The sequence below is a fragment of the Pristis pectinata genome, chromosome 2, assembly GCF_009764475.1.
Source record: "Pristis pectinata isolate sPriPec2 chromosome 2, sPriPec2.1.pri, whole genome shotgun sequence".
Classification (NCBI taxonomy): Eukaryota; Metazoa; Chordata; class Chondrichthyes; order Rhinopristiformes; family Pristidae; genus Pristis; species Pristis pectinata.
This window is the reverse complement of record NC_067406.1, coordinates 116,042,528-116,069,649: the sequence shown is the minus strand read 5'-3', so window position 1 is coordinate 116,069,649 and position 27,122 is coordinate 116,042,528. Positions and strand designations below refer to the sequence as shown.

At 40.3% G+C, this 27,122-nt stretch overlaps 1 protein-coding gene across 1 annotated transcript; it reads right to left on the bottom strand.

The window, feature by feature from the left end:
- Nucleotides 1–26,812, bottom strand: exosc9 (exosome component 9). Its single transcript, XM_052039820.1, has 12 exons — nt 26,718–26,812; nt 21,484–21,578; nt 20,527–20,646; nt 15,088–15,190; nt 13,655–13,792; nt 8,240–8,322; nt 7,181–7,313; nt 6,062–6,154; nt 3,383–3,525; nt 2,337–2,488; nt 2,172–2,250; nt 1–1,523 (listed from the first exon to the last, which is right to left on the bottom strand). Exons 1-12 carry the CDS (start codon nt 26,781–26,783, stop codon nt 1,430–1,432), a joined length of 1,299 nt encoding a protein of 432 aa, XP_051895780.1. The 5' UTR covers nt 26,784–26,812; the 3' UTR covers nt 1–1,429.
- Between the last annotated feature and the right edge of the window lie 310 nt (nt 26,813–27,122).

Sequence of the window (27,122 nt, the reverse complement as noted above, 5' to 3'; positions counted from 1 at the left end):
TGAGATAAAATTACATTTATTGATCTTAATACAAGACTTTTCATTTTGGATATGTTTAAACAGCCAGAACAAACTAGGTACTTTTTCAGTTTAAAACACCAACATGACCTTTATTAATAGCTGCCAGTACAAGGGATTATAGGACAATACAAGATGACTTGCAATAGGTTACTGTAAACACTGCTGTGCCAGGAATATGGGTAGTTTTACAGCACAGCAAGTAGAGCTGTTGCCTCACTGGTCCAGGGACCCAGTTTTAATCCCAACCTCTGGTGCTGTGTTTAGATTTTGCAAATTCTTCCTGTGACCATGAGGGTTTCCACTAAATGCTCTGGTTTTCTCCCACATCCCAAACATGTGGGTTGGTAGATTAACTGGCCACTGCAAATTGTCCCTAGTATGTAGGCAAGCGGTAAAATCAGGAAAATTGATGGGACTGTAGGGACAATAAAATACTTGCTTGGTCAGTACAGACTTGCTAGACTGAAATGCCCAATTAAATAACTACAAATATTTGACATAACTTCAGTGTATGCAATGTAGCTAGGTCCAGCAAAACTTGTGCAAGAAAGGAAAATGATTAATTTTGTTACTCAGCATCAAGGTTTCAAAATAACAATTTACTCCTTTAAAATGCACCAAAAACTGAATATGAGGTCTGTAATTTCAATTTCAAAAATGGTGCTTCCCATGAACAATACAATATTTATTGTTCTCCTGATGTATTCTCATTTGACTTGATGCCTCTGTTTTTCTAAGCTAAAGGCACTACAAAAATAGAATCTTGTTCTTCATTCTGCATACAAAAAAGATAGGTAGTAATAAGGAATCTAACATTTTTTAGCCCACTATACTAAAATGTATAATGGCCAGACTCAGTCATTGCAAGTTTAAGTTGCAAGAAGGGTATTCTTCAGAACTTAAGATATTTACAAGATTCTCAACAGAAAAAGGTTCAAGAGACATCAAAAACAATTTAACCAAACAATTAAGGTAAACAAGATGTTTGGAAATAAAGAATAAAAAAATTAAAGTAAAAAAAAATACAATTGTCATACCTTGAAGGGAATGTATACGCAAGTGACAAAACCTGCAGGCTGAACTATTAAATAGCAGCAAATGCAGAGCTGCTAAAACAGTAACATACATTGAATCAGAACTTAAAACCCTAAAGCTTACTAGGTTGCTTCAATTAATTAACTAGTTTTCAATAAATAGCCAAAAACTCCTAGAGATTTAAGAAAGAAATCAATCCAACAATTTTACTGTCAAAATGTATTTGGTTTTGCAAAACCATAGGGTGAGCATACCAAATCTACTTTTGGATACCTGTAATGGGACAATTTATAAGCTTTCTCTTGAGAACATATTAAACGTGCAACACATTAAAAAGTTGGAGTTCATATCAATTTATTCCAAAACAAAGATTTCACAGTTGGGATCTTTTTCTTTTCTGTATTTTCTTGTTCTTATTTTGAGATACTATTTTGCTTGTTTTCTGCTGTGTTTCTTCAGATTTTTTCCTAAGGGGTAAAGTGAAAACAGTTCATCAATTTCAAAATAGTTGATCCAAATGTTTTTTTTAAATATATGGAAGATGTATAAAGCACAGAATTTTACAGAATAAGCCTTTTTTTGTTCAACAGTATTAGTATTAGAGTTATTAGTGTAACTCATCCTCCATCATTTAACTCAGTCATGCATAACATAACAGCTGACCAGCCACATGGGTAATAATAATCATGATATCTTTAGACAAAGTCAGGATAAAACAAGTTAGACAGACAGGTAAACCAGATTTGTAGTAAAGATGTAGACAACGACTTTTCTAGGTCATTATGTTGAGGAACTAAAGTAACAATAGGTAATTTTAGCTCTAGTATTGTGCAAAGAGACAGAATTCATTAATAATCTTGTAGTTTAATGGCCTTTAGGGAAAGGTGATGATAATGAAAGAACTATGCACAGTTCAGTCTGAAACCAGGGTCTTAGTCATTATCCTCCCAACATTCCAAGCAATCTTGAAATGTCAATGACTGAGAAAACAGATCACCATGAGAGATGGGGAATGAAATTAGAAAAGTTATGATTTAAAATTTTACTTTAAATTTTTAAACTTTGTTCCTGCCCACTGCTGCGATTCAATTCTTAACATTTTCTTTCTGACTTACTTTCGTTCCTTTTGATATCCTTCTGGTTCCAATATTATCATTTCTTCCTCTTCACTGTCTGACAGTTGGATAACCTCCACTAAACAAGAAGTATAAAAGGACAATAAATATTCAGCAAGTCTCAAATTCTCAACATACAACATATTTACCAACGCATAGATTCACCTTCATTACTCGAACTCTGGGCACCTAGTTCAGGAACAATATCTTCTTCATCTTCTTCATCCTCTTCGTCCAGATCATTGATCATCCATTCATTTTGAATTCCCTCCCCAATTTGACCTGTTCCTGGAGCATGTACAATTGGTTTTGGAACGCTGGTTCCAGTTAAGAAAAATAGTTGGAAAACAATATATAAACACACACTGCAAAAAATGTGCCAGACTATCAAAAATATTGACAGGAAGTTGCATCTGTCAAAGCCAAAACTGTCAGCAATGTCCATATTGTCTAAAACAGTAACTTTTTCACCTCAACATGTTTGAGGCATTTAGACAGGGACTTGAATAGGCAAGGCATAGGACAGACTGAGTACATGCAAATGGGATGAACGTAGATAGGCAAAAAGCTCAGTTTGGACATGATGGGCTGGAGGGCCAGATTCTGTAATGTACAACTCTATGACTTTATGTGCAGTTAAAGGCAGTACTGAGGGACTGTTCCACTACCAAAGACATTGCCTTTTTGGATGATTAAACTAATGCCCAATCTACTTTCTTGAGCAAATGCAAGAGATCTCACTGCACTACTTAGAGGAAGAGTAGAATCCTGGTCGATAACTATCCTCCAAATAATATTTAAACAAAAATCCCATTATCACATTGCTGTTTGTGGAATCTTGTTAAGCAGAAATAATCTGCTGCATTTCAAATGTTACAACAGTTCAACACTCCTAAAGTATTTAAATAGCTATGCAACTTGGGACACCAAAGTTGTGAAATTGCTATACACAAGCCTTTCATTCTTTTGTTTTCATCACTCAAATAGTGAACTATGCAACTTTCATTTTTGTTGCTCCAGCTCACTATGGTCTAAATACCATCAATTACAGCCTGTAAACTAATATTGCAAAACAGCAGAATGTTTAAGATATTAAGTTGGACAACAGATTATGTGGTTTAAGTTAGTTTTGGAACAGGAAATTAAAGCTTTATTTAATAAGCTAAATCATTGGCTTTGATTTAGTAACCCAAGCAAGTAATAAAAGATACAGTGGTGGTGATGTTTCAGCCTTTGACACAATTTCTTCAGCTTGTTCCTCTACACCTTCTGTATGTACTGGAACTTCATCAAGTTTGAAAGTAGTAATCCTTTTGTTTGGTATGGATTCTGCAAAACCAAACTTCCCACCTTCCTTTCTATAAAAAGTACAGTCAATTTAGTAGACATGCATAAAATCTTAGCAGTTGGCTTTATAATGCTATTAATATGTCAAAATATTTACTTGCTTAAAGGGAATATTGGTGCTATAAAAACTGAGTTTGGAGAATAATAGAAATCAAGAAAATGACAGTTGAATTAAACAGGTATTTTGCATCAGGCTTCACAGTAGGGTGTACAAATTAGAAGTTGGCAGGGACTCAGGAAAATTACAAATACCAGGGAAGTGATAGTGAGCAAACTGTTGGAGCTGCAAAATCTGTGGGTTCTGATAGACTTAACCCTAGGTCTTAAAAGAAGTGGTCATGTGATAGTTGACGGATTAGTTTCATTTTCCAAAGTCCCCCCGATTCAGAAAGTTTCTATTAGATTGAAAAATAGGAAATGTAATTCCTTTACTCAGAGGGGTTACGATGGGGAAAAGGGGGAGCAGGGGTAAAGACAGAAAACAGGAAAATGCAGACCAGTTAGCTTAATATCCATTATAAGAAAACTGTTGAATGCTATTATTAAACACATTATAGCAGGGCGTTTGGAAAATTCAAGGTAATTGGACAAAGTCAACACGGTTTTGTCAAAGGGAAACTATATTCGACCAAGTTATTAGCCTTTTTTTTGAAGTATTCATTTATACTCTAGATAAAGAACCAGTAGATGTACTAAAAATCCCAGAAAGCATATAAGGTTATTAAGAAAAATAAAAGCTCTTGGCATAGGTAACATGTTGTCAAGATGATTAGCTGGCTAACCTAAAAGAATAGCCATAATAAAAGATTTTTCCTGGTTCGCTGGCAAGCTACAACAAATGGTGTGCTAAAAGGGCCTCAGCTTTTCTCAATGTCTTCATCCAAGTTATTTATACAAATTGTAAGAGTTACTAAATTTGCTGACGACAAAAAAAGGCAGCAAGTTGTGAAGAGGACACAAGGATACCACAAAGTAATAAAGATAGGTTGAGTAAGTGGGCATCTGGCAAATGGAGTATAATATGGAAAATGTGAAGTTGTCTACTTTGGGAGGAAAAATAAAAATTAAGAGTTTTCAGATGCAGAATGATCTAGGTGTTCTAGTGCATGATTTTGCAAAAAGCTAGTATGCAGATGTAGCGAGTAATTTGGAAAGCAAACAAATGTTATTGTTTATGACAAAGGCAATTCAAAAATAGGGAGGTTGTTTCATGAAAAACACCATGATGCTGGAGGAACTCAGCAGGTCAGGCAGCATCCGTGGAGAAAAGCAGGCGGTCAACGTTTCCTTTATTTTTCCGAGGTTATGTTTCAGTTATATATGGCACGCGAGATCACATCTGAAGTATTACGTACTGTGTTTGTTTCCTTTTTAAAGGACATTAATGCATTGGAAGCAGTTCAGAAAGGGCTCATTACACAAATACCTAGTATGGGCAGATTGTCTTATGAGGAAAGTTTGGACAGGCTAGGCTTGTATCTGCTGAGTTCAGAGTGAGAAGGGACTTGATTGAAACAAGCTCTGTGAGGAAAAAAATTAAACAAAAAATTTTTGCTGCCAGAATTGCTCTCCTACAAATAAGTTAGGCCATAAACAATCGTCACACCTTAAAAGACGACGAGAAAAAAAAAAGCAAAGAATGGTGTTGAAAGGATTTGTGATACTTAATTTAGTTGAATAACCACCAACTGCTGTGCATCATTAAAAATAACTTTAACTATCAGGGAACTTTCTTTTCCGTGTCATCTTGGGATGATGCCGATATCAAAACTGTTCTATTTAGCAGGATCAAATAAGCTTTTCTTATTTTAACTGCATTTATCCTTTTGATATTTAGATGCAGAAGGTTCTTCCCTCACTTGATTCTGCCCCATACTGATGTACAATAGTAAAAATGCCTGGAGCTCTCCATTTTCCCCAGCCAAGAAAGGAAACAAATGGTAACAATGAAAATAGTACCCAGCCCTCACCATTATTCAAAACCTAAGTGTTAGCCAGCTAGTAAATCTGGATAATGATCAGGAACCAAGTGTGCCCTCCCTACCTTATAATACAAAGGACAAATCCAGAATATCTTTTTAAATTCATTTTCAGGATCTGGGTATCGTTGACAATGCAAGCATTTATTGCCCATCCCTAGTTGCCTGAGAAGCTGGTGGTGAGCCAGTCTTGAGGTGCTGCAGTCCTCCTGGTGAAGGAGCTCCAACAGGAGTTGTTAGGTAGGAAGTTCCAGGATTTGGACTAAGCAATGACAAAGAACTGGTAATGTATGTGTTGGCCATAATGTTGCACAATTTAGAGGGGAACCTACAGTCGGTAGTGTTCCCATGAGCCTGCAGCCCTTATCCTTCTTGGCGATGGAGGTCACAGGTTTGGAGGTGCTGTCCGTGTAGCTGGGGTGAACAATTGCAGTGCATCAATTTCCATGTGAAAATCTAATACAGATCCGACAACCATTACTATTCACATATCAGAGGAACTCCGACACGAATTTAGTTATAAAAACAGCAGTGAACAAAAATATTGAATTGTTGAAAATAAACTTGCCTGACATTTTTATCATTTTCAATAGCTTTCTGCATTAGTTCTGTGATCTCTGCCACCTTCACTCCAGCTATTTTAGTACAACGAAGAACCTAAAATGAAGAGATTGGATTATTGTCCTTCCTTGTTTCCTGGAGATACTGACTACGATGGAGCACAATCCACAGGAACCCAGCAGCCCTCTTACTACCTCAACCCATTTGTCATTCATTTTGTGACATGCTAGAAGGCAAACTGCACCAGTCTCTGCAATTGCAGGAGCAGACAAGCCAAGCTTGTTCTCTATACAAGTCTCCATGGATCCATTTTTAGGCAAGGTTATTAGATGGTGATCAAGTGCAGAACCTTGGCTAATTTCTCTTTTCATCCAGTTCAATGAAGAAACAATTTATAGGCACTCAGCATTATCCCAGTGATATCACACTGGATATCATTCCTGATCTGCATGGTCACCATAACATTCCAATTAGGGACGGTTTATTTATGCACATAAAAAGCAGAAAGGTACCTAAACATATCTTGCAACAAAACAGCACCATTGAAATAGTAAGCCGTCTCAAGGTACTTCACAGGATTGTTATCAAACTGAATTTAGGGGAGACACAGAATTCCAGAATTTAAGATGCTTGAAAGCTGAAGACAGTGCTGCTTAAAATCATCAGTACACAAGAGGTCAGTATTTACATAGCAGATATCTCAGATGGCTGGGAAAAGGAATTTGAAAACAGATGAGAATTTTAAAATTGAGGCATTGAACAAATAGATACCAATATATGTCACACAGCACAGGAAGTGGGAGCTGTGTAAGATAATATGGACTTTTTGATGGACTCAAATTTATGGAGGGTGAGAAATGGGAGGCTGGTCAGGAACACATTGGAGTAGACATCTAATAGTAGCAAAGGCATCAATGACATTTTCAGCAACAACTAGTGATGCAGGAGGAATAAGTAATATTATGAAGGTGGAAATAGATAGTTTAGTGATGGTGTTGATATATGCCACAATGTAAATTTGGGTACTAATTGACTTACAGCATGTGAAAACTGTTTTAGATTTTTAGCACTTTTTGCAGACTTGTTTGAAAGCAGAAGTGCACAGGTTTGCTGATTACTGACCTGATCTTTTAGAAGCATAATTCCACCACTGGACTGAATGGTACACAGCTCACGGTGTTTGTTCATGGCAATCACCAAGAGTCCATCCATGACCCGTTCTTCATGTTCAATTGGATCTACTAAAAGGTAGGTTCTATAACATAAAAATGAGTTATAAGGAAACAGGCTTAATTCTATATGTTCACTTTGATCCGATATCATTTTGTTTACTTTTCCTTTAGCAACTTAGATGATTCCTGAAATTTTTATACAGTCTGTGCTTCAATTGTTAACACATAAAATTCATTTCAGTCTTATAGTCCTTTCTACAAGTTTCCCTTGTACTCTTGTCCTAAAACTCGTATCTATTTTTAGTGAAATGTGCTACTTATGACTGTATTCAAATCCACAATCTCTCAGGTCCTTCTTTCAAAAAGTTTAAAAGCAGAAATGATTCTTATCCCAAAGCCTGCCAAGTAGACAGAAATACTACTGCGTTGATACAGTGGTAGAATCAAGTTGCATTAATTCATATATTGGGCGTCATTGTAACATCTTACCTCTACATCCGATTTAACAGTACGTTTCCACATTCCAGAACGGAATGATTTTCTTCCATCCAAGTATAAAAATTTATTTTCACAAGTAAAAAGGTCCAAGAAAGAAAACATCTATGATGCTGGGGGATTCTCAGGCAGCATCCGTGGAGAAAAACAGGTGGTCAATGTTTTGGGTCAGGACCCTTCTTCAGGGCTGAACATAGGAAAAGGGGAAGCCCAATATATAGGAAGGAAAAGCAGAGCAGTGATAGGTAGGACAAAGGAGGGGAGGCGGGGGAAGCCCAATATTGCCCTCTTTGGTCCATCCATCACTGCTCTGCTTTTCTCTCTTATATATTGGGCTTCCCCTTTTCCTATCTTCAGTCCTGAAGGGTTCCGACCTGAAACTTTGACCGCTTGCTTCTCTCCACGGATGCTGCCTGGCCTGCTGAGCTCCCCCAGCATCATAGTGTTTTTCATCTAGATTCCAGCATCTGCAGTCCTTTGTTTCTCAAAGAAAACATCTGATAGTTATACTCACCCCTGCTGAAAGAAAGCAAAACTGACCGCAATGGGCATGTGGTGGATGCTCAGCGGGATTAGATCACGCTCCTCTGGGGTATACTACTAGGCAGAAACAAACATTGTTAGATGCACATTCTTTGACAGTAACTATTATTCAAAGAATTTCAATTGACAATGCAAAACAATGAGCAATTACTACAGCTTCAAATTAAAAGATCAAGACAAACCAAAATCTTCAATATGCAGTATAGCTTATGGCAGGCTATGTAGAGTATTTTCAATAACAATCTACTTGTTAATTTTCTTCAGGTAATGTTATGGAGGTGGAAAAAGATGGTTTAGTGATGTAGATATGTGCCACAGTGTTAATTTGGGTGCAAATTGACCTGCAGTATGTTGAAATTGTTTCAGTGTAATAAAGATGATTAATTATAGAGTATTTAGAGTTACATTTCTAGAGACAAGTCTTGAAGATTTTGGGAGAAGATCTACTTTGAGAACATGTGCTGAAAGAGTGGTGGATGTGAGAAAGAGGAAGTCCACTTCTCAGAACAGTGCCACCCGTGTTGGAACATACAGTTGCAACAGATTGTCCAACCTTTTTTCAGAAATAATGTTCTTAGTGTAGAGTAATAATGGGTAAGAGTTTAAGTGTAAATTCATCTTGAGAAGAGGGAAGAAGTAATTAAGGAGGAAATTGCTTTAATAATAGGGGAGAAGACATGAAGCAAGCAGGCTTGGAGACCTTTGGCTGGAAATTTTATTGCATGGCCAATGCAACGTAAAATTGTTTTTCCCTGGAATGAAACATTATAGCTACTACTTTTGAGTCACACCACAGCACTCTGGAAACTGGACAAGGCACTTGTGGTTGGGATACCTGGGAATGATGTCAATCCATGCCCTGGGCTTATCAGTTTTTTTTGTAATAATTTGGAGGTTCCTTTGCCAAGCAATGGTTATGATCAGTCTTGTTTGGAATGCCATTAAAGGAGGGAGGCAGAAAAACACACACGTTCATAAACCTTATACCCAGAGAAGGTACAAGGACACACTCCCATCCTGACCTCTCCAAGGAGCAATATCTTCTTGGGACCAGAATTACCAAGGGAAATATCACTGAAACATGTGACAGTCTGCAGACAGATATCCAGCCACGTGCACATGGTTTGACTTGCTTGTGGAGGTCATTGTCATCATCATCATCAATTCCCATGCCCAGATTCATTTCAGGTTGTGGCACAATCTATGGCACAACTCAGTTTGCTAAACACAACAGCATCACAGGTGCTCTAAAGCCCAGGAGAAAGTATAATACAAGAGAAAGGATGTCTTCTACTTTTACTTTAGTGGAGAAAGACATGGCTTCACAAGTACGTAGATTTTGACAGTTTCTCCTCAAATGTTAACTGTGGCCCATGTGGCCAACCAGGCTGTTAGATCCTGGAGCACTTGGATGTTGATCAGAAGAGCTTCTTGATCAATATCCAAATTGTTATGGACCACAAGAAGCATTTCCTCACGGTCACTGTCATTTACCTCGGAAATTTACTCTTTCACCCCAAGTCCACTTTGCCAGACTTCTTTTATGGACAGGTTTCTCTGAGAGTTGGATCCTGAGCAACAAACAAATCCAGTGGCTTTTGACACCTTAGCAATGAAGAGTCCAGACCACCAGTGCTCTGCTGGAAAGTGCCATCCACCTTCACAAGATAAGATTCTGTTGACTGATTAATGCAGCATACCACAGACTCTGAACAGCTCCAAATACTTCAATATTTAGCTACATCCTGCATAACCTGGCTACCAAGAGCACTCAGGCAAAATAGCCGGGAGAGTAAACATCCCTCAAAAGGAGAATCAGATGATCCCAAGCAGAAATATGTTCATAAAGTACAATAACTGCAAGAACAACCTAATCATTTTCTCACTGCAGGGGAGAGGCAAATGAAAAGATTCAGCAGATCACACCATCACCTCCTCAAAAACACTGTCAGGAACACTACGTGGGCATACAGCACATCCCAACTTACAATTCGCAATAACCACATTGAGACAGTCAAAATAAAATATATAATTGCCTACAAAAGCTTAGTCCTCATAAGGATAGAGATAAAAGAGTACAAGTTCGCAGGAATTCAAGGGGATTTTGACCACACTATGCATCACACACCTGCCACTAGTATCCAAGTCATGCACTCAGCTGCTTAATGTCCATGAGACCCTCTCAGATACTTTATGAATTTTGCCAACCATGAAGGAGAGGCACAAAAGGTAAAGTAACTTGGCCAAAAAAGTTATATAACAAGTTCCATGAAGTGTCCACATAACAGCATACACAAAGCACCTGTGACTAATGGACACTTAACCTCAAGGAAAAGGTTTTGGTAAGAGTGGGTCCCGAATCACATTATCAAATCAGCAATGAAAAGCACCTTCTCCAAAATTCAACGATCAGTTTTTTTCCATATTGCACCAGAGTGAAATTACATTGTGACCCTGTGACTCCCCTTATGTGTCGCAAGATCATTTTAAAGTAATTGCTCCCATTGCTGCTAACTGACACCATAATGGGCACCGACAAATCTATTTTAAGATTCACTTTCTGCAACATTTTTCATACCCATCAAACAGATAACTACTTTGAACAAGGATTGTGGATTTCCTCCAGGCTATTACATTGGGATTAGTGAGCTCAAACAAAGAATAGAACTCTGAGCTGTAGTGCTCCATCAGGTGCCGTACTCTGCCAGGAGGAAGCGGTAAAAGAGTTTAATGCCACAGTGAGGCACCTCAGCCTTGGTGCTAATGCAGAAAAATGCTCCTCTGGAGGCACTGTTCTTCTGAAATTTCCTTGCTGTGAACACTTGATTCAAGGAATACACACAAGCATCATAATTAGACTGTTATTGATTTTGGAGATACACAATGTACACAAGAACATTAGAAACAAAAGAAGGCCATTCAGACCCATTTGCCTTCTCTGCCATTTAGTAACATTGTGGCTGTTCCATTACCTCAGTGCCACTTATCCCATATTATTTGTCTTGTTTAAAATCCAAAAATCTATCAACCTCAGTCTTGAACATACTCAGCAACTGAACTTCCACAGCTCCCACTGGTAGAGAATCTCGAAGATCACCTCGCTCTCAATGAAGAAATTTCTCCTCTCTAGCTGATCCCTTATTTAGAGACCAATTGTCATCAAAACCAAAGAGCTGGTCATTGACTTCAGGAAGGGGGGTGGTGCACATGCTCCTGTCTACATCAACGGTGCTGAGGTCGAGAGCTTCCAAGTATCATGGAATGAACATCACCAACAGCCTGTCCTGGTCCAACCACGTAGATGCTACGGTCAAGAAAGCTCACCAGCACCTCAACTTCCTCAGGAGGCTAAAGAAATTTGGCATGTCCCCTTTGACAATGACCAACTTTTATTTTGCACCATGGAAAGCATCCTATCTGGATGCATCATGGCTTGGTGTGGCAACTGCTCTGCCTGTGACCCCAAGAAACTGCAGAGAGTTGTGGACACAGTTCAGCATATCACAGAAACCAGCCTCCCCTCCATGGGCTCTGTCTATACTTCTCACTGCCTCGGTAAAGCAGCCAGCTTAATCAAAGACCCCACCCACACTGGACATTCTCTCTTCTCCCCTCTCCCATTTGGCAGAAGACACAAAAGCCTGAAAGCACATACCACCAGGCTCAAGGACAGCTTCTATCCCACTGTTATAAGACTATCGAACAGTAAAATGGACTCTTGATCTCATAATCCACCTTGTTATGACCTTGCACCTTACTATCTACCTGCATTGCACTCTCTGTAGCTGTTACTTTATTCTGCATTCTATATTGTTTTACCCTGTACTACTTCAATGCACTGTGTAGTGAATTGATCTGTATGAACAGTATGCAAAACAAATTCTTCATTGTACCTCAGTACAAGTGACAATAATAAACCACTTCCAACCTCTGCTTCAAGACAGCCCAGGCAGTAGAATAAACATCCTTGCATCTACTTTGCCTATCCCTCTGAGAATTTTGTTTCAATGAAATCATCTCCTACTCTTCCAAACTTGAAAGTATATGGTTAATCTCTCCTGATTAACCAAACAGTCTAACCCAGCAATCTGGTGAACCTTTGTTGTACTTTCCATTGGAAGCATATCCTTCCTTAGTTAGGGAAATCCAGACTCTCAAGATTCCAAATCCAGACCTCTAATTGAAATAAGACACCTTTACTTTTGTAGACCAGGAGCCCTTTTATCCTGCAGAAGAATAAAATTAGAACTTGGAGAAATATTTTGCAAGAGGGCAGATTGAAAGCTAACTGAGTTCCATTACTTCATGCCGCAATATGTTTTCCCCTTTCCAACACAGCCCCAATCTTTCATTCATCCAACATCAAGGAATTTATAAACCCATTTGTTCACACAAGGATCAAGAGTAAACTTCACAACTGGCTGCAGAAAATAAGAGTTAAAACCAAAAAAAAAGGAGATTCAGGGGGAAGTCTTGACAAACATCACCTCCACACTCAACACCAGATATTTGTAAACATATTTCAGATACTATTCCATAAATTTTACACAAAATCTAAATGGACATTTCCAGAGGGGTACTGCCTATTGGAGGTTCCATCATCAAATCAAGGCCATTCGCACCCTACTACCTGGGATTAAAAAACAAGCAATGAGGTCTAGTTGATATTTATCCCTCAACCAACACCACAATGGTATTTGTAACATTGCTATTTATGGGATTTTGCTGTGCGCAAATCAGCATTTCCTATATTATTTCAAAATTACTTTATTAGTCCAACATACTTTGTTGCACCACTGACACAGGGACTTTTGCAATTTCTTTTCTTCTTCCTTTAACTTTCCTGAAGCCCTTCAGTTAGTTCACTGATCTGGTTTATATATGAAAACTACACCCTCTTTGAGACAGTTAATATCGACAGGCTGTTGCTTCGTGCTTCAAATGTCTGACATCCGCAACAATGATGAACTGAGTCAAACCAGCCACTGATATTTGCAAAGTCAGTGAGTACATGGGTTTGGATAAACAGGAATTGTGACATGAGCACCAAAGTTTTGGCTGACCTCAAGTTTATAGGAGCAAAAAAAAAGATCAAGGTACAAGCATTTTGAAATCAAAGATGTGGATAAAGGTTTCAGCAGTGGAAAGATGTACAGCAAAATTATAACACTGGTAATAGGTTATCTCACTAATGGCGTGGATGGAGGTTACAGAGAGGTCAAGTGGAGGTAAGCTAGAGCTCGTTGAGGTTAGTAGTACAGTGGAAACTGAATGTGTTATTGGATGATGTTACCAAGTCTCAGTAGGTAGATGAGATAGGGAAGCAGTGTTGTTGCAAGCATAGTTGCAAGAACATAATGTGAAGAGAATTTTCTTGAATACTCACCACAGTGACTTCTTCTCCTTGGATTGATACATCAGGTCTTTTAAAGTGAGACAATGCCACGATGGCTGCTATGCTTGCAGCATCAATAATGTTGCCATCGTGATTTAACAAGTGCAAGTCTACACGAATCTGCCACACCTGAAGCAACAGTATTAAAGAAGATCAAAACCAGCTACCTTGCTTAGAATACAAGTATTAAACAAGAGAATGTTCAGGGAATCTGAAGAAATAATACTCAAGTGCAAACTTAGACAAGTTCAAAAATGTAAATTTCAGCAGTATTAAAATCTTACTAATGACATAAAAGCAGATTTTCCCAATACTAGCTAGAAACATTATACAAAATAGAGGAGGGTTGGAAAGGGTAGCAATGAAGAGGGATCCATTGAGTAGGTCATTTATAACACAGAATTTCAGGGTTTTCCTTCTTTTTGTACCAGTTGTCATAATGTGGAAGAAATGGTATCTAACAATCAGGACAATGGCTGGATTCCCTAGCAGTACGATGGAAAGAAAAAAGTTGTTTCCAAAAGCCCTGGAAACAGAGTTTACAGCTATCCCAGACACACGAAAACAAAAAAAAAGGGAAGTCACTTCCCAGGTTAAACTCATTCCCCCACTTCCATAAGCCTCAGCAAGGAACAGCTTACAACAGAATTTCATGTTTCTATCCCTTCCCTCAGCACTTTAGGTCCATTGCTCCATATAAATGAAGTAGGGGGAAGAAGTTATGTTAAATAATGTTGCTTCTTCAAAATACATCTTGTAAAATTGCTCCTATAGTTATCAGTCTCAAAATATTCAAAACTGCCCAATCTAAATACAAATTTCCCTGCCTGCAATGCAATATTTTAACAGCATGAACACTACTGTCAATGAAATCATGTTTAAATTAGGTATAACAGGAGTAAACATCTTTGTAGAAGAATCCATTTGCTCTGTACCTGTTAAAACAAGAGGACCCTAATTCTATTCTGCACACAGAGAACTCTAAATCAACTTAGTAAACCATTACAAATGAAATACTAGATGTAACAATCTAAATACAAAAAATAAATCATTTTGCTTAAGCAGATATCAGATTTCATAATACTGTAGTATACAAACCCTGGAATTGTCTTGACTGGTTTCTCAAATGATGATTTACTTTTGTATAAAAAAAGCCAGAAGCTGCTTTTATAAGCTGTATTGCTGTTTTGTATGTAAACTGCTTTTTTTTCTTAAACCAAACCACCTAAACTGTATCTGATGAAAAATATCTGATGGTAATTAAGTGATTAGTCTATTTAGCTGTACTTGAGTTTAAGGCACAAATCCCTCTCCCTATCGAATGAACTGTCATCTAGTTCATCGGTGATATAGATTAGTAAGGAGGTATTTAAGATACAAGTCTTCAAATTCCAATCACAGAGCTCATTACAAAGATGTCTCACCTTTGCACCTGCTACAACACACAGGGATTCTGTGTCTATACACTTGGAATTCCTCAAACACCTCTCCAGCAGCCGGTTCAGTTTAACTAACAACTCTGATTGTCTGAAAAAAAGTCAGAAAATTTAAAATAATATTTCACAAAAATATTTTAAAAATTACGCACTAGTCATTTTACACAGAACAGGGGCAAAGAGGTATGCTAATGTAGAAAACTATCCCAGTTCTAAAAAAAGAAGTCGCCTGTGAAAGCTGCAACACCAACTCCAAAGATGAATTTCCATAATGAGAAAATGAGAATCACACTGTTCCAACATCTGTTGCTGTCAAATATCAGTTCAGAAAGGATTTCTGGTACTGAGCAGTTATGATGCCATCAAGGATTTCACAAGACAGCAAACCAGGAAAAAAAAGAGGGCACAATTTTTAGTTATTTTTAAAAACACATTATGGAGGGCTAAATAAAGATCAGAATAATCATACACTAACTGGATTCATAAATTTCATGCATAAAAATTTATAATATTAATTATTTTGGTTTTCTAAATTTTCAATGCAAAGAGTCGGAGTTTTTCTAAGCAGTAATCATAACATAGTACTTATAGAATTAAGATATAGATAAGATATCTTTTATTAGTCACGTACATCGAAACACACAATGAAATACATCTTTTGCGTAGAGTGTTCTGGGGGCAGCCCGCAAGTGTCGCCACACTTCCGGTGCCAACATAGCATGCCCACAACTTCCTAACCTGTACGTCTTTTAGAATGTGGGAGGAAACCAGAGCACCCGGTAGAAACCCACGCAGACATGGGGAGGACGTACAAACTCCTTATAGAGAGCAGCTGGAATTGAACCCAGGTCGCTGGCACTGTAAAGCGTTACGCTAACCGCTACACTACTGTGCCTGCCTTTCACAAAATTTTCAATGCATTTTATACTGAGATTGGTTCCTAAATTGTTTGAATTCATTTTAATTCAATCCAATGGAAAAGGTAGAGGAGCACAGCCCCCACAGAAGGGCTGAATCACCATGGCAATGATGAATTAGCATATAATCTTAAACACAACTCAATTTTCCATTTGAAGTTGTATAAACCAGGCTACTGATTCAATCTCTTATATAGACATTAAGAACCAATTTTAGCCTTAAAGAAATTTACATTGTAGACTTCCTTAAAGCAGTAATTTTACAACTATCCATATTTATATAAACAGAATTTATATACCAAAAAAGATACATTTATACAGAGACAATTTTAGAAACAATAAACAGAATTGGACATTTTGACAATGCAAGCCTAGCTTTTGATTTTAATCCAAAATCCATACTCTTCAAGTGAGGTTTTTGGGCCAATTCCCCTTTAAACAAACTTGCTACACATCACCAATAAGGTCTTTAGATATCAGTGTAAAATGATTCAGATTTGTTTGCAATACTCTCCAGACCTACATAAGCAAAGTACCAGGAACTGTCACTTACTTGTGAACTTTGGTATCAATGGTCACTTTTTGGAGATAACATTTGGTGGATGGAATAGGACCGAGTAGTAGCAGAATTGGCTTTATTGGTTAAGTGCCACTTCTATTTCTGTATAGAAGTCCATAATATCTATATCCACCAGAAGAGTAGCATACTTAAGGATCAACACTATAATTCAAATATGACATTCATAAATTCACATAAATTCACTTTCAGTTCCTAGCATTCAGGCATTCTGACAACTTCCAATACCCACAACTATTGCAAAACCGACAGGTCTGTTGATATCAGTACTTCTTTTTTAATTAAAAAGAAAGAACTCCCATCTAAAATTTTCCACTCCAAAGCTACAATTTTTGAACCAGAAAACGGTGAAAAATTATACAGTAATTTCTGCTCTGTTCCTTTTAATACTCATGGTGTCCCTAGGTACCATTATTTTCTGCATTACTGAAAGTAGAAACAAGCTTGGTCCTGCTGGACTTTTCACTGAAACAATCTCACACCTAATCTCACACCACACCTAATAAGATAATTATGGAGAAGGACAGGACTGGTTCTGTGGTTGCGATTCTAAATTGGAGTAAGGCCAATTCTGATGGCATCAGAAGGGATCTGGCAGGCATAGATTGGGATAGGCTGTTTTCCCGCAGAGATGCTTGGTAAGTGGGGGGCTTTCAAAAGAGAAATATTGAGAGTACAGAAACTGTATGTTCCTGTTAGAATAAAAGGCTAGGCTACCAGGTTTAGGGAACCTTGGTAATATCAGGTAACAGGTCGTTAGGATCAGATGAGGCAGTTGAGGAGTAAAGGAAATGCAAGAAAACACGAGAGAAATCAGTAAAGCAAAAAAGGACACAAGGTTGCTCTGGCAGACAGGGTGAAAAAGAATCCCAAGGGTTTCTATAGCTATATTAAGAGCAAAAGGGTAGCAAGGGACAAAACTGGTCTTCTTGAAGATCAGCATGGTCCTCTATGCATGGAGCCAAAAGAGATGGGGGAGATCTTAAATGAATTTTTTGCATCCATATTTACTCTGGAGACAGGCACAGAGACTACAGAACTGAGGCAAAAGAATAGTGAGGTCATGGACCATATCCAGATTACAGAAGTGGAGATGCTGGCTGTCTTGAGACAAATCAAGGTGGATAAATCCCCAGGGCCTGACAAGGTGTCCCCTCGGACCTTGTGGGAGGCTAGTGCAGAAATTGCAGGGGTCCTGGCAGAGATATTTAAAACATCCTTAGCCATGGGTGAGGTGCCGGAGGACTGGAGGACAGCTAATGTTGTTCCGTTGTTCAAGAAAAGCTCTAAGAATCAGCCAGGAAATTATAAACCGGTGAGCTTGATGTCAGTCATGGGTAAATTATTGGAAGGTATTCCAAGGGACAGGATTAAAGTATTTGGATAGACAGGGCCCGATTAGGGATAGTCAACATGGCTTTATGCATGGCAGGTCACGTCTAACCAATCTTTTAGAGTTTTTCGAGGAGGTTACCAAGAAGGTCAATGAGGGAAAGGCAGTGGATGTTGTCTACATGGACTTTAGTAAGACCTTTAACACAGTCCCACATGGGAGGCTGGTCCAGAAGGTTAAGTCGTTTGGCATTCAGGATGAAGTAGTCAATTGGATTCAACATTGGCTTAGCAGGAAAAGCCAGAGAGTGGTAGTAGATGGTTGTCTCTCTTACTGGAGGCTTGTGTCCAGTGGTGTGCCACAGGGATCGGCACTGGGTCAGTTGTTGTCAGTTAATGATTTAGATGATAAATGTGGTAAACTGGATAGCAAATTTGTGCTAAGATTGGACTAAGCAAGATTGGACGCGTAGTGGACAGCAAGGAAGGCTTTCAAAGCTTGCAGTGTGACCATGCGCAGCTAGGTAAATGGCTGAAAAACGGCAGATGGAATTTAATACAGACAGGTATGAAGTGCTGCATTTTGGGAGGACAAACCAGGGTAAGACTTGCACAGTGAATGGTAGGGCACTGAGGTGTGTGGTAAAACAAAGGGACCTGGGAATACAGATCTATAGTTCTTTCAAAGTGGCGTCAGAGGTAGATAGGGTTGTAAAGAGAGCTTTTGGCACTTTGGACTTCATAAATCAGGGCATTGAGTACAGGAGTTGGGATGTTATGTTGAAATTGTACTAGACATTGGTGAGGCCAATTTTAGAGTATTGTGCGTGCAGTTCTGATCACCTACCTACAGGAAAAATATCAATAAGCTTGAAAGAGCACAGAGAAAATTTACATGGATGTTGCTAGGACTTGAGGACCTAAGTTATAGGGAAAGGTTGAATAGGTTAGGACTTTATTCCCTAGAGTGCAGGAGAATGAGGGGAGATCTTATAGAGGTATACAAAATTATGAGGGGTATAGATAGGGTGAATACACCCAGGCTTTTTCCCCTAAAGTTCGGTGAGACTAGAACTAGAGGACATAGATTTAGGGTGAAAGATGAAATAAGTAAGGGGAATCTGAGGGGGAACTACTTCACTCAGAGGGTGGTGCGAGTGTGGAACGAGCTGCCAGCGGAAGTGGTAGATGCAGATTCAATTGCAACATTTAAGAGAAGTTTGGATAGGTACATGGATGGGAGGGGTTTGGAGGGATATGGTCTGGGTGCAGGTAGATGGGACTGGGCAGAAGATCAGGTCAGCATGGACTAGATGGGCTGAAGGGCCAGTTTCTGCACTATAGTGCTCTATGTCTAGGACTCTAAAATTACAAATATAGGTTCAAATGCAAGTTTTCTTTATGGTCTGCAGTCATTTCTGAAAGCTATATCCATCATTAATTTAATTCCTTCAAAAAGCAAGTGTCATCAAGTCTTACAAAAATATATCTCTAAACTAAAAATGATTCTTAATAGAGATGTGACACTAAAAACAAAAAATGCTGGGAAATATCGGTGTATCAAACAGCATCAGTGGAGAGAGAAAGAGTAAATGTTTCAGATCAGTGACCTGAAGTCAGAACTAGAAATGGTTGGAGACCTAACAGATTTGTTGTAGTTTGTAGGAGAAACAAGTTAAACAGTAAGAAATCAATTTTATCCACAAGAACATGCTGAAACTAAGTCTTTGTGAAGGAAGCAGAAAAAGGCTGTGCAAGATCTGGGGACTACTAGAAGGCATGGAGAGAAACTTTCTAAACTTGGTATTTTAGGAAATGATGACTTAATGATCAGTAATCAGACCAGGGTCTAAGGAAGGTATGAGGAGGTGCATTGTGTCTGGAAGGCATCAACAGCATCCTGTAAAGTTGCATCAAAATTTTCCTACTTTCATACTCCACAACCATTGCAATAAAGCCCAACATTCTATTAACTTTCCCAATGATTTGCTGTACCCACATCTCACTTTTTTATGTTTCATGTACAATTGGTACTTGTGATCAAAAAGCAACTACTGAAGCTTTACATGTATTAGCAGCAAAACATGGGCAGCCTGACACTAGAAGGAAATTGGCATTTCACAGAATATCTGTGTTGCTGAGAAGGCCAGCATTAAATTTCCATCCATAATTGCCCTTGAACTGAGTAGCAGGCCGAGTCATTTCTGACAGCAGTTAAAAGTAAATAGCATTGCTCTTTGTCTGGAGTCCAATTAACACTATGAAAGAAATCAGCGATGCGATGAGCGTTTAGGGAAATCAAGCAGTTACATAATCCCTACTATGGTTACTTGTTTTAATATTCCAAAATTTGCTTAATTAGCATCTGGAATGTTAGTTCTGTAAATTAGCCACTATGCTACCAAAAGCAATATACCAATAGCACTTTGTGATGTAAAATGAACATGTGTAAACACAGAAATTAATTGCATTAGACCTGGTGTCAAAAACACTTCCTATATTCAAGAATGAAAATAAACATTACTGGAATCAGAAAGAAAATACTGGTTGGTTACTAGAAAATTATATATAATTGTGATCTTCCATTCCTGTCAAACTAACCTGCCGGCTTCAAATGCAGGAGATGCCATTGGAGAGAGCTCCAAATTGAAGAAGATGATGCCTTCTGTAGGCCGACTAGGTTTAGGAGTAACAAGTTCACATGATACTTGTGCAAGGACTCTGAAATCACAAATGAAAACCATTTAAACATCTTTTATTTTGACTCCAGAAAATAAAACAGGCTGATAAAACACCAATTTCAATAACATTGAAGTGCAGTATCAAGGAAGCTCTGTATCGTCATGGTGTATTTTACAAAATCGAGTTAAATCAGACCTCTGTACATGTTCAGGTAGATGCAAAAGCAAACTGGGGATTAGCTTTGCTCATGTCCTGGCAAAAATAATGGTTTTCACTTGGTAAAGTTGGAGAACAGCACAATTTTGTATTTAAGTACATTCTGGACTCCAAGGTTATCAGTTTCAGCTGCTGATTTTGCTCTTCATTTTTATACCAGTGTACTTTTTTTTGTTTCCTTACTAATCCTATTTCTTTGCCCTATCCCTTTTATCAATTAATCTTTCTAATCCTCTAGCCAATTACAGATCTTCTCTTTTCTTTCCTGCATACGTATGTATATGCATATAACCTAGACTACAGAATTGAAACAGACACCACTGTTGATGTCACCAATCACTGGGAACATGCAATAGGTCCAACTATTATATAAAAACTCCATTTTTGTCTTTCTTTAAACTCTAAGAAGTTTAAAATACTCATCAGAAAGGGAGGAAGCTCACAATGTTCAACATTTCTCCAGTGCAGCACAGCTAGTTAGTAAGGAAGGATGTGAGAGAAAGAAAAATCAAAACTTGGTCATTCAGTGCCACAGTACTGCAACAATGGGGTACCAAGTCAGTGCATCACCCATCCCAAAATTAAAGAATAATACTTCAGGAAAAAAAAACAAAACTTCAGGATGACAAATTACAGCTCTTTTGAGAAAATAATTGTTACCTTGTTTTACCAAGTTCCACAATACAACAGCCAAATTCAGTCCCAAATGTTATCTTGATATTCCTATAATCATATGTCTGCCTTCCATCAAGACGCTGTTAATCAAAAGTAAAGAACATCAGTTATATTTAAAGCAAACTAACTAGCGAATAACAATTCAATAACAAAACTTGATATCAATATTCATTGTAGGTTATGGCTTGGATTTGAAAGTTTATATTTTCTTGAACATAAAGCTCTTCTCCACACCTCCTTACTTATTTCCCAAAACGTCAGGGAAAAAAAAATCAAACAAAAATAGTATATTTATTTTAGTTGCTAATTAGAAGGCAAGAATGGGCATCAGTTCTTGTAACATAAAATTACTCTAACAACATACTTGTGAATACTACTATTCTCATCTAATTCCCCTAATCTACACAACTCAGTAATACCAGAAGTCACACTCACCTTTTAAAAATGTGCATCCCAAAATTTACGTTTTCAAGAGTAACATGTGTATCTAATTCCAGACTGCCTAGTACCATGTGCACCTTTTGGTAACTCACCCAATCTAGTTTCAATCTCTCCTCATTCTGTCCCAACAGTGGGTTGCAATTGCAAGTGCTCCTCTGGAACCCTCTGCTGATACTACCGTCACTTCAAGGCAACCACTAGGTGGTTTCTGTTGGGACTTGGGAGACATTAGTACCATATTTTAGGTGCACATTTTTTGGTGCGTTTTAGCAAAATATTTCTGCATATTCAGCACACAAATTATGCACAAATGTGACTTATAAGCACATCTAGCAGAATGCAGGCTCTGTTCTATGCCAGAATTCTTGCAATAAACTTAAGATATCCAGTTCTAATTGATGCCAGGATGCAACCACCATTGTGAAAGTTACTCCATGAAACTGACCCAAATGCATTCCATGAACTCATCCTCCAAACTACTTCCATCAATTTGATTTTGCAATGTATTGATTGAGGCTTGAGATCCCTGTGAATATTGTCCTAATTTTCCTTATTTCTGGATTAATACTTTAACCCAATATTTGCTGTTGTTGGGGATCTAAAAACGAGTATTTTTTTTGCGACATTAGCTCACCATGCATATCACCTCTGCTTCTCATTATTGTCCTTATGTCACCTACTGGGACAACATCCATCCTTTGCTATGTTATCTGCCATTTCCTAACATTAAGTATCCTGGAAAATGCAATTTCTAACCTTGGTCAACATGTAACCATATATATACACATCATCTATTAATTCAAAGCTATGAACTACTTTCTAATAATTTTCCTTGGCTTTATTATTAATTTTTACCATTAAATTCCCTCTCTTATTTTTTGCTTATCAGTAGACAAAAAGTATTTTGTTTTCTCTCCCTGCTTCTCTTCTTCAGATACTACACTCTCTCTCTTCTAGATCTCTGCAATCACTCTTTCACTACTTCCTCTTCCTATGCTCCTCTTCCGCAGATCACCTACCAATTGCCAACCTAAGAAAACCCTTGGGAACAATTTGTTCTGCATTCAAAGCACTTGGTTGAAATCTCAAGAAAAGTTTCAGTTGGCTGTTCAATGTTGTACAAAGCTGGTTGTGCATCTTCTCACCCACTCCCAGTAACCATGCTGTCCAAAGTCTGTGGTCTGACAAATATTCCCTCCCAGGCCTTCTCTGGCAGCTTTGGAAGAGCTTCAGCCACCAGCCTGACACAGGTCATGTGTGGAGACACAAGAGATTGTAGATGCTGGCACCTGGAGCAAAAAACAATCTGCTGGAGCAGCATCTATGGGAGGAAAGGAATTGATGTTTTGTGTCGACACACTGCATCATGTAGCCTGTGTTTCCAGTCTATGCTTAGCCAATCCTCCCTCATCCCATTGTAGTCTCCCTTGTTTAGGCATAATACACTGGTTTTAGATCACACTATTGCACCCTCCATTTGTATGAGAAATTCAATCATACTATGATCACTCTTTCCAAGAGGATCCCTAACTACAAGATTGTTAATTTTACCCATCTCATTGCACAGGATGAGTCCAAGACAGCATTTTCCCTTGTAGATTCACTAACATGCTATTCAAGAAAGCTATCACGGATGCATTCTATGAAGTCTTCCTTAAGACTGCCTCGATCAACTTGATTTGCCCAATCTATACAGAAATTAAAGTCCCCCATGACAACTGCTGTTCCATTCTTACATGCATCAAGTATTTCTCGGTTTATCGCCTGTGCCACTGTAATGTTATTATTCGGTGGCCTATAGACAACTCCCACCAGTGATTTTTTCCTTTACTATTATTCTCTACCCAGACTCAAAATTCTGCTCCTTAGATCTTATATAATCTCTCACTATCACCCTGCTTTCATCCTTAATTAAGAGTGCTACCCCACCTCCCTTACTTTCCTGCCTATCCTTCCGTATTACCTGATACCCTTGGATATTAAATTCCCACTCATCTCCACCCTGTAGTTTCTGTAATGGCCACTAAATCATACCCCATTTGTACTGATTTGTGCCACAAGTTCACTGAACTTGTTTCGAATACTACAGGCATTCAAATAAAGTGCCCTTGTACTCAGTCCTTTTAGAACCTAGTTGCCTTTGTGTCCTTTGCCTTTGACTTTCCTGTACTCCACTCTTACTTTTCTCTTTCCTAACTTTTGCTCTGGTCTCTGCTTCCCTGTCTTTCTGCATGGATTCCCATCCCCCTGCCACATTAGTTTAAACCCTCCCTAACAGCATTAGCAAACAACCCCACTAGGATATTGATCCTAGTCCTGCCCAGGTGCAGACCATCCGGTTTGTACTGGTCCTACCTCCCCTAGAACCAGTTCCAATGCCCCAGGAATCTGAAACCCTCCCTCCTGCACCACTGCTCAAGCCACATTCATTCTAACTATTCTGCTGTTCCTATGCTGACTAGCACGTGGCACAGGTAGTAATCCTGAGATTATTACCTTTGAGGTCCTACTTTTTAATCTATCTCTTAGCTCCCTAAATTCAGCTTGTAGGACCTCATCCCATTTTTTTCCTATATCATTGGTACCTACATGCACCACAACTGGCTGTTCACCCGCCCCTTCCAGAATGCCCTGTAGCCGCTCTGAGACATCACTGACCCTTGCACCTGGGAAGCAGTACACCAACCGGGAGTCCCGTTTGCAGCCACAGGAGCTCCTGTCTATTTGCCTTACCGTGAAGTCCTCTACCACTATAGCTCTGTCACTCATTTTCCTGCCCTACTGTGCAGCAGAGCCACTCATGGTGCCATGATCCTGGCTACTGCTGCCTTCCCCTGATGAGCCATCTCCCCCAACAGTATCCAAAGTGGTATATCTGTTTTGGAGGGAGATGACCACAGGGGACTCCTGCTACTGTTCTGCCTGTTGGTCACCCATTCCCTGTCTTTCCCGAGGCCTTTAAACTGCAGTGTGACCAACTCACTAAAATGTGCTATCCACAACATTCTCAACATCATGGATGCTCCAAAGTGAATCCATGCGCAGCTCCAGTGCCGTCATGCGGTCTGTCAGGAGCTGCAGCCTGGCACACTTCCTGCACACAGTCATCAGGGACACTGGCAGCCTCCGAATTCCCACATTGTGCAGGAGGAGCATTAAACGAGTCTGAGCTCACCTGCCATGACTAAAAAGCTTTGAGGGAAAATAAAGAGACAGAAGAAATTAATAAGAACCTACCCTCACCTGAGTGTTGCTCACCCTCCTCACTAAAGCCTGGTATTCACTGTCAAAATGGCTACTCCAAAATGGCCACTCCACCTGACCCTAACTTATTAGCTGCTGATAATTACCTAATTAGTCAATCACCTATTAAATAACAATTCGCTGACTTACCTCTTAAATTCCTGTAAGAGAAGCTCACAAGCAAGCAAGGTGACTCACTTCTTTTCAAATCTCCCACTCTAACTCCAAGTCACCAACTCCTTAACCTCCACCTCCTTTCACTGAAGCCTCGGCTCCCCACTCTAACACTGGCGCACTCACACAATGGCCGCTCCACTTAACCCTTACTTCTTTTTATTGGCTGCTGTTAACTAGCCAATGAACAAATCAACTATTAACAGCTTGCAAATACACCTCTTTTAGACACCTACAAGGAGGAACTCCCAAGCACCTGCAACTCACAAGCTCTAGGCGTACAGGGATAAGCAAAGACACTGATGAAATTGCTCCCCTGGGGGCCAGCATGGACCCAATGGGTCCACCTGGGAGAGGAAATGCAGTTCCAGAACTGAGAGAACCAAACATCAAATCACAAACACCAGAACTTACTATTTAGGGCCAAAGAACAACGACCATTAGGCAGTTTATTACCAACATTATGTAAATAATAATGGAGTCCAAAAATTATTTCCAATGATTTCTCTGCATGTTGTTAAGTGCTTTATGTTGCAGAACAGCCAGGGACCAGCTGACAGAACACTACACACAGGAGCCCAGTGCCACCCAGCCCTCCCATCCGACAGGGATCCAGGCAGAGCTCCCCACCCACACCGCGAGGTTCAACTGCAGATGCCACCACCTCTACTTGCCCCACGGGGCTCCAAGGCCGAACCCCGGGGTCCACCTCCCTCCCTCCCCACCGCAGCCCCGGTTTCCCCTCCTCCCTCCACCCCACCCCTGGGTCCCCCTCCTCCTCCCGCACCCCCCCCCCCCCCACAGCCCCGGGCCCCCCTCCTCCACCGCCGCAGCCCCAGGTCCGCATCCGTCTCTCCTCCCCCACCCACCCACCCACCCGCCAGCCCCGGGTCCCCGTTACGCCCCCCCACCCCCCGGGTCCGGGGCCCCGTTCCCCCCCCCCCCCCCAGGTCCGGGTCCCCGTTCCCCCCCCCCCCCCCCCAGGTCCGGGTCCCCGTCCCCCCCCCCCCCCCCAGGTCCGGGTCCCCGTCCCCCCCCCCCCCCCCCCCAGGTCCGGGTCCCCGTCCCCCCCCCCCCCAGGTCCGGGTCCCCGTCCCCCCCCCCCCCCCCCCCCCAGGTCCGGGTCCCCGTCCCCCCCCCAGGTCCGGGTCCCCGTCCCCCCCCCCCCCCCCAGGTCCGGGTCCCCGTCCCCCCCCCCCCCCCAGGTCCGGGTCCCCGTCCCCCCCCCCCCCCCAGGTCCGGGTCCCCGTTCCCCCCCTCACCCCCCGGGTCCCCGTTCCCTTCCCCCCCCCCCGCAGCTCAGGCTCCCGTGAGAGGCAGTGAACCGCCGGCAGACTGTGGTAGCTGACGCTGGCCCGCACCTGCCTCTCGGCGATGGCCCGCAGGATGAACTGCCGCTCGCAGTTCGACAACGGCGTCTCCCTCATCTCCACACGGCGGCCGCTGCAAACCTCAGGCGGCGCGCCTCTGACATCATCAGTCGGCGACCGACGGGAGCGCCGAGGGGCTCGGGTTGTTGTTGTTGTTGTTGTTGTGATTGAGCTGCAGTTTTCAATCCTTCCAACGTTTTAACTTAGTACATAAAGCTAGGAAGGGGCGTCTTCATACTTTTAGTTCCTTTTTCATAATTGCCGAATTTGATCAACCCCAATCAGCAACATTCCTTTTGTTCTACCCATCCCAACCCCACTTTCTCTGCTACTGAAAACCAACTTGTTTTCCTTCTTTCCCAGTTCTGGGACCCTAAAGTTTCCACTCGGCAGGAC

Excerpts from the sequence above, each read along its gene's own strand:
- exosc9 (XM_052039820.1), bottom strand. The coding sequence starts at position 26,783 with ATGAGGGAGACGCCGTTGTCGAACTGCGAGCGGCAGTTCATCCTGCGG. Across the intron at positions 6,155-7,180 it reads TTATGCTTCTAAAAGATCAG|GTTCTTCGTTGTACTAAAAT; the intron begins GTCAGTAATCAG and ends TCTTCATTTTAG. Across the intron at positions 3,526-6,061 it reads ATGATAAAAATGTCAGGCAA|GAAGGTGGGAAGTTTGGTTT; the intron begins GTTTATTTTCAA and ends TTTTATAGAAAG.